General features: G+C 33.8%; 1 protein-coding gene across 1 annotated transcript in view; it reads right to left on the reverse strand.

Moving 5' to 3' along the window:
* Positions 1-9,177, reverse strand: part of LOC125631062 (uncharacterized) — a 129,707-nt gene that overhangs the window by 114,579 nt on the left and 5,951 nt on the right. The window contains exon 4 of the mRNA XM_075124651.1: positions 8,624-8,813. Within this exon, the coding sequence (XP_074980752.1) occupies positions 8,624-8,813 (190 nt within the window). The remainder of the gene's footprint in view (positions 1-8,623; positions 8,814-9,177) is intronic.

The following is a 9,177-nucleotide window of genomic DNA, read 5'->3' on the forward strand; positions in this document are numbered from 1 at the left end:
ACCTAATCTTATCACAATGAACAATATGGATATGATCAAAACAAGACACTCTAATCCATTTGAAGTGTTCAAAGTTCACATAAGTATGCACTAATCATGTACAGTATTTCTCAATATAATACAAACAGGATCTCAAATACAAGAATGCATACCATTTGAGCATCGTTTCTCTGTTTGTGTCTGACGTTCTCCACCTCCTTTTCCATTTCTATGAAGTGCTGTTCAGCCTGACAATCTGCCTTTGCTGGTCCTGCTCTTGGCACTGTTCCTTCAGACTTGGAGAGTTAGCAAACACACGACTAACATTTTTGTACTTCAAATAGGTTTCAGCCTGCAAGATCCTGACCTCTGTGAACCAGATCCAGAAGAACACTTAAGCCCATGCATAACTTTAAGCACATAAGCAGACCCATTTACTTGGCATTGGAATTCCAATTGGAAGCTCATGCTTGAAATTAAGCTTGAAGTTACGAATATACATACAGTCTTTTTATAACGGGAAATTATACTTATGGACCTACTTGTGCTTAAAGTTAAGCACATGATTAAGTGCTTCACTGGATTGGAGCCAGAGTACTAAGCACTTTACCGAATCAAACCCATAGAGAAGAACCACAAATACTTTATGAAAATAAAGTAAGTCTCATTATAAATATTTGCACAAATATCAAAAGAAATGGAAGTACTAACAACAGAAATTCTGTAAAAATTTTCCTCCAGCCATTTCAAAGAGCTTGCTCTAAAGAAACAACAATGGTTTCATTTGCTGGTTCTCAGTAATTTTTAACGTAGAATTTTTATTATTATTATACAGCCTCCAGTAGTAAGTGAAATATAATTCTAATTAATTTTTCCTACAGCTGTATACAAATCAATAACTGTAAGCATCCCAAAGGAAAAACACACTGCATGGTCCTCCAGGTTCGTAATGAGTGCAAATAAGCTGACCTTTCTCTGACAACTATGAATATTGTTTCACAATTTTACCATTAAAATTGCTGTAATCAGCAGTTCATACAGCAAATATGGAGCCAATAATAGTTGTAAATAACTATTCATTACAGCAAAGCAGAATGCAGAATTACACTAGACTATAGTGAAGAACCTTTGGGCTTTCAGGGCCCAATTCAGCCTGACATATTTTGCTGAATGCACAATTTATCTTTTGATAGGCAACATCTTACATCTAAGTAGAATACTGAACTTGTTACAAAAGAAGGATTCCATTCGAAAAATATTTGTTGCTATTTTGTTCTGCACAAAATCATCTTCCCATGATTTAATATAAAATATATTTAAGTGCAAGGTAGAAAACACCATAATCTAACAGCTGTAAATTTAGGCAATTATTAAAAAAAAAAAGATGTTTCTATTTTGTGGATATCGATTATTGCATTTGAATTTTCCTGATATTTTTGTAAGTTCTTCTTTTGCCATGTTTTGAATTTTTACAAGAACCGAATGTTTGAGCCATTTAAAGCATATTAGATCAAAGAAAATAAACCAAAGAGAATTTCAGCTAATATATACTGTGCATATGACATATGTGGTATTTTTAACAGAGCTAAATAATCTTTACTTGATGACATCTCTTTGAGATCTCTAGTCTCATACTTGTAATTCTTTCATGTTCAGAATGAATCCCTACTACATCTCACTCAATATTGATCTTTAAGGCATTTCTCCCAGTCCTTTTCCCAGTGTGGTCACTGAACAGTATAAAAGTTCAATAGGAAGATCAGCTCCTCATCCACTTTTTGCTGAAGCAATTTGTATTATGGATTTATTTTAGCAGTCTACAATGGCAGTTGGTGTTTTTACTATTTAAATGCTTTCATTATCTGACCTTGCTTGCTTTATCTTTTTTTTTAAATGCTGTGCATGGGCTTTAAAGTTGATCAATAAATGGGGATTCCTCCACCACATTATGTTGAAATCAATCCCGATTCAGACTATTTGTATTTCACTCGTATAAGGCAATCTGTCTTTCTTAATTTGATATTCAACTTTCTTAAATAGTCTGGGCTTGTCACTGCAACTGTGCACTGCTGGGTGTAGTCCCATTTGAAATCAATGCCACTTCAACTCATAGTATATATTGCACCTGGGAGTAGGTGATTGCAGGATTACATCTTATACTAGTGTCAGTTCATGTATTATATTTACTGTTTCAATGGTTTTGTATCATGTTTATACCATATGTATTATGTAATACTATAAACTAGGGCTGTCGAGCAATTAAAAAAATTAATCGTGATTAATTGCACTGTTAAACCATAATAGAATACCGTTTATGTAAATATTTTGGATGTTTTCCACATTTTCCAATATATTGATTTCAATTACAAAGTGTACAGTGCTCACTTTGTATTTATTTTTTATTGGTCCATGTAAAAAGGAAGGCTCCAGGCACCACCCTGCCCCTTTTCAAACCCTGCATTCCCAAGGGGTAAGTCAGCGACCACACTGCCTCTTTTGCAGCAGTTTTCATCATCTCTTCCCCCACCCCAGCCATAAAGCACTGTTCCCTTCACTTGGCCAGGCCAGCCAACCCCTCCTCCCCGTTAAAGATGCACGGCAGTCATTTTCATCATCTGAGTCAGATGCCACCAGAAGAAGGTTGATTATTTTTTTGGTGGTGGTGGTTCCGGTTCTGTAGCTTCCGCATCGGCATGTTGCTCTTTTAAGACTTCTGAACGCATGCTCCACACCCGGCCGCAATCAGATTGTGGAAGGCACTTCAGATTCTTAAACCTTGGGTGGAGTGCTGTAGCTATCCTTAGAAATCTCACATTGGTACCGTATTTGCGTTTTCTCAAATCTGCAGTGCAAGTTTTCTTAAAAGGAACAACATGCTGGGTCATCATCCAAGACTGCTATAACATGAAATCTATGGCAGAATGCAGGTAGAACACAGAGCAGGAGACTTACAAATCTCCCACAAGGAGTTCAGTCACAAATTTAATTAATGCATTATTTTTTTAACGAGCATCATCAATGTGGAAGCATGTCCTCTGGAATGGTGGCCAAAGCATGAAGGGGCATATGAATGTTTAGCATATCTGGCACCTAAATACCTTGCAATGCTAGCTACAAAAGTGCCATGCGAACATCTGTTCTCACTTTCAGGTGACATTGTAAATAAGAAGCAGGCAGCATTGTCTCCTGTAAGTGTAAACAAACTTGTTTCTTTTAATAATTGGCTGAACAAGAAGTAGTACTGAGTGGACTTGTGGGCTCTGAAGTTTTACATTGTTTTGTTTTTGAGTGCAGTTGTGCAACAAATAAAATCTACATTTATAAGTTACGCTTTCACGATAAAGAGATTGCACTACGGTACTGGTATGAGGTGAATTGAAAAATACTATTTCTTTTGTGTATCATTTTTACAGTGCAAATATCTGTAATAAAAATAATATAAGGTGAGTACTGTACACTTTGTATTCGGTTTGTAATTGAAATCAATATATTTGAAAATGTAGAAAAACATCCTAAATATTTAATAAATTTCTATTGGTATTCTATTGTTTAACAGGGCAATTAAAACTAAGATTAATTGTGATTAATTGACAAGTGAGTACTGTACACTTTGTATTTGGTTTGTAATTGAAATCAATATATTTGAAAATGTAGAAAAACATCCTAAATATTTAATAAATTTCTATTGGTATTCTATTGTTTAACAGGGCAATTAAAACTAAGATTAATTGTGATTAATTGACAGCCCTACTGCAAGCTAAAATCCTGTTTTACTGTTCTACAATTTTACTAGTAAGATTAGAAAGTTATTGGGTCATGGCCATATTACTCTTTAATTATAGTTTAACATAACCACCCTCTCCTTTAAAATCCGTATTTTATATATATACACACACATACATATATAAAATTTTGTAATTATTGTACAATATACATCAGTTAACACTAATCAGACTTTCAGTTTCTTCTTAGTGAGATAGCTGAAATAACTGAGATGCCTGTCTTCAACAGGCCTTAAACTAGCTAATCGCATCAGGTAACTTCACTTATTACAAATAATTTTCAAATCACAACTCCAAAACTTAATCCCTATAGCTCAGCAAAACACACACATATAGGTATAGTTCACCAGCCGTGAACCTTATACAATTAATGCAATTTTAGGCCTCAATCCTGCAAATGCACACAAGTAGCTTTGTTCCCTGCGTAGTTGCATTGGCTTCTACAGAATTACTTTTATGCCTAAGTGTTTGCAAGAATCGGGCTCAAAAATGCAATTACGATGAGACACTGTACTCTGTTTGCTATATAATAGCTTTTTCACACATAAGCAAAAACTCACCTGTTGTTTCAGACTTTTTATTTGTTCGATGGCTGATACTGGTTCTAACTGCTGGATGTTGAGAGCTCCATGAAGCTTTTGCTGTTGTGCTGTCTTTGATGCTGTTAACTGTAATGGAAATTTTTCAAGCATTTCTCTGGATTTGAAAGAAAAACATGTCTACTGCTCTAGGTTAGACTTAAGGACAAACTAAAAGTTAATAGAGTGAACATTGGGAACTACTTGGGATCTTTATTGCCTCCGTGCACCCAGATGCTACCAAACAAATGTCTTTAATAGTGAGCAAAATGCATACATATAAAACTAATTAATATGAATGTAATTTAAGATAAAACAATGGGCTCAATCCTCAGATGATCGCTTTAGTGATTATATCAACTGAGACTCTGGCTTGTTTTATATTAAGACAAGTTCTCAAATCAATGTGAGCTAGGATATAACGTAGGTGATAATGAACAATCATTAAATACAATAAAGGAAGTAATGACCATCTGGATTTTTGCTGAAAGTCAACAAAAAGTTATTGCATATATCTATATGAGTTGAAGAGGCTTGTGTATATATGTATTGTGTATTAATATACTTTCAAATACTACATATTTTGTATAGGGCAAATATACATTAATATTTTTCCGAAATTGATTTTCTTAAGGACTACACAATAAGTATTGTTGTGGTTTATCTAGTTGAGAATTATGTACAGTTAAATATTTTTAAAACAGCTGCTAAATATTTAGGGTGAAATTGTGGCCCTGGTGAAACCACTATTGCTTTTGACAATGACTTCACCAGAATCTCACCCCTGGAAACAAATAATTTCCTCTTGAGAATACATTTTAGATTTTCAGGGTTGTAGTTTCTCCTTTTCCTTTCAAAAATGTAATGGAGAACAAAACAACATTGTGGGAAAAATCATTTTTAACAAATCTTAGCTTTCAGTAAGTAATTTAAGGGGAAAAAATTAAGACAATGCAAAAACACAAAGGAAAACTACTAGAAGCAATTACAAAATAGTTATTGACATATTATTTATCAAGACTTTCATGATGTGAAAAAAAAGACTTTACTTTACAGTACAAGTAGAAAGAAATTTTAGAACAAATCATTGTGCAGAAAGTTATGCATCTCTACCTGCACAGACCTGAAAGAGACAAGTCCACACTGTTTCCCTCAAGTGGGTAAATGTTAAGAGAGAAGAATCCAAGTTTCATGATGCAGCAGCACAAAAGCTGGGAAGTGAAAATTATGTTGCACCAGAGTCTTGAAAATATGAATGTAAAAGTTAATCAATAAAATGTCTATTTCTGTCTATTCACTGGGGGCGCTGGCAGCATAGCTTCACACAATCGATACTACAAATTATTACGATTTCCAGGTTCCCACTGGACATTCTGAACAAATCTTTCTAGTATAACAGGCTTACATTGTGGGGTTGTTGTTTTTTTCCCCTTTTTATTTATTCTCAATGAACTGAACGTAAATAAAACAATCCTGTGACTTCTTGCAACTCTCAAATATTTCCTACTGATTAGACATTTTACAGGTCTTAAACACCGTGGCCACTAAAATCAGAAAATATTTTGATGATTTCTCACTTCTATTCTGATAAATACCAATGAAAACATTGGACTTTTTTTACTCCTATCCAATCATTTTATCTTTTATCACTTTCTTGAAAAATAACTTTTTAACTTATGTTTTTGCAGCAGGAAAATAAAAAGCATTCAGGAATAGACTCTTCCCCCCAACAACAGCTACAGCATAAAGTTAGCCTTAAGACCACTGTGGTGTGAAGCTTTCACCCACCCCTTTATACTGTCTTGCATTTTCTTCATGTTCAGCAAACCAAACTACCCTCTTGCCTTCAAGCCAACTACATTTACCTCAGCAAGTAGGAAGGTAAGCCAATACCAGGACTGTATGACTTTCACAAAGTCAGCTGCAAGAGGATGATACACTACATGATGTACCTTACACATAGACTGTGCATCACCTCTATGACACCTCAAGCACCAGCAAACCCAGGGGAGAGAGATCCATTGTCCTTTCTCTCTTCCAAGAAACAGATCATAGCATTATCTAATCAGCTATTGACCTGTCCACATGACTCATCTTAAATAAGTAATAAAATTGTATTTTAAAGAGGGACAATAATATTTAAACATGTCTGAATTTCTGTAGTTGTTTTTTTTTAACTTTATTACACTAATCTTGGCATAACTATTAACTATTGAATATAGTTACTTAAAAATAAGCTAGCAAATACAACAAATACTTCTCCCTCAGCATAATTCTGCAGTAAAGAGTCATAGTACTTTTATAAAGCAATGTCACAACTAAGAAATTAGAATTTAGCTTGAGGGTTAAAAGTGGGAGCAAATAAATCTACCTTAATCTCTCTCTGACTGAAGGTTCATTTCACACATTTTACTGATGCAACTACAAGTTCCAGATACAACTGAACAATATTTCTGACTATAATAATCCAGACTGCAAGCTGTAGGTTAATTTACCAGTTTTTCAAGTTAAAAGGCAGTTTTGCTTTGTGTATGTAATTATACTTTTACATTAAGTGTGTTTCATGTGAGTATTCTAATAATCTTAATTTGGCCTTCTGTTCCACCATTAACAAGCTTCATTTTAGGTAACAAGTTTTGCAAAATTCTTCTATCTGTCGTTTTGTTACACCACCTATTTCAGGGTGCTGCGACTTTTTCCATATCAAAACCTCACATTCAGTCCCTCACAACTGTTCCTTTCAGATATGCATCAGATGCCTTTGTTAAATAGGTAACCCCAGGTACTTGAAAGGAAGTGCTACAGAAAGTGGCACAATAGTTTATGAGGTTTGGGCAACTGAGAGTAATCAGTTGAAAATGGGTGAATAAACCCACTTTCACAAAAGATTTAAGAGATATAAGGAAAGCAGATTTGTGATGTTACCCATCCCAGAGAAGTATTGGTGATACCCTTAGGGATACAATCTACAGGTTGAGAACTACTAAGCTATTTTATGTAAAGAAATGAGGACATTTCTTGTAGATTGTGTTTTTCCATGAAGTGTGCTCCATTTCCAACAGACAAATCAACTTGTAGTATTTGAACTATAAAAAGGTAGAATATTTAAAATGTAAAAAATCACTTACACTGAACATCAAAAATTACAGCATTATTGTGTTTAATTATATAAAGGAAAGGGACCATATTTTGATTTTAGAAGCACAGTGCTTATTACCACTAATCTCAACAACACTGCTATCAGAGAAGTGGATTTTTTGAGATATGCTCTATTGCTTGCCACGTTATCTTAGATAAGAATTTTGGTCTACAAGTTCAGTCCATTGCTATATGAACAGATTTATTTATTTATTTATATTCGGCTAACCTGTACAAAGTGTTCAACTGTACTCCATGATATTATAAAACAGCTTGCAATGCCTCTCATGTCGAGTTAGTGATTACTCAATGTAACAAAACTTCAGTGAGTGAAACTATTTATAATACAAACAAAAGACAAAAAGCATTCAGCTAAAATGAGTCATTTTCACAAAACTCTAGATCCTGAAAAGATGAATAATTAATCAATTTTGACTCATATGAATAAGAAAATACCTTTTTTAAAGTTTTACTGATTTTAGCAAAAAACCCAAACCCAAAAGGTTAGTACTTTTCAATTAGAATTTTTTCTGTAAATATTAAGTCTAACATATTAAGTCTAAATTTGACCCGTGAGAATAGAGAACTACAATCACCAATAGTAAACTTTTATATAGTACAGTATGCAAAAAAAAAAATGTTTTCTTTAGCTTATTTTAGGAACTTCATATGTGTCTCATTGTTGTGACTAGAAGTTCAAACTCTAAATTTACTTAATTTGATAGCGTCTTGCTTAAAGGCAGCTTCTTTAACGAAAAAGAAATACAATAAGAGCCATATGTAACCTTTGGACTCTAAAAAAGAGGAAGATGAGAATGTCATTGGCAGATGGACACTGTATAAATACAATGGATTATTTTTCTTCAACACTCACACCTTTTACATTTGTAAAGAAGTAAAAGAGATAACGGATACTAGTATGGTGGCTTTTTTTAAAATCTTGCATTTTGGTCAAGAATAAAGGATATTTTACAGCATACATGAATCCACAGTTTAGATTTAACAGTTTATTCAATAGATTAGCAGCACAGCCTTATACCACACCTTACCTGAGATAAACAATACAGTATTTATCAAAAGGAATTACTGTTGACTTTAATGTCTTGTGTTAAAACTTCCTGAAATGCTAAAAAAGCAGTCACTCACTTGTAATCCCTAATTCCTTCTTCAGAAGCTATAATACGTTCTCTCAGGGTCTGCAGCTCTGTCTGTGATTTTCTACTGCTCTGTTCTTGGTGAACTGTTTCTGTTATTTGCTCACTTAGCTGCTCTTGAGTTGCTTTCAAGCTGGATTCCATTAGAAGAAGTTTTTCATCTTGACTGGCAAGTTCTGGAGCTGAAAGATTTAAAAAAGCACTGCATTTTAAAATCAAACCTACATGACATTTTTGTTTTAAATATAATACACGGCAAGTCCCTGTGAGAGCTCGACAAATACTTGTTTTCAGCAGAGCTTCATTCAGTTTCCAGATATTTCAAAGAAAATAAACCACCACCAATAAATTAATAGCTGACCTAAGTATCTTCACATGCACTTCAGTAAAGTCAAATAAAGATAATTTAGTTCAATATTTTTGAACATTAAACTGCAATCAAATCCTACCAGATATGTAGACATTCAGTAATTAACACCTTTTTCAGGCATAAAGCTATTGCTTTAACATTTCATAATCTAATTTAATCTAGTATTTATTACCTCT

The sequence above is a fragment of the Caretta caretta genome, chromosome 2 (assembly GCF_965140235.1).
Source record: "Caretta caretta isolate rCarCar2 chromosome 2, rCarCar1.hap1, whole genome shotgun sequence".
Taxonomy (NCBI): domain Eukaryota; kingdom Metazoa; phylum Chordata; order Testudines; family Cheloniidae; genus Caretta; species Caretta caretta.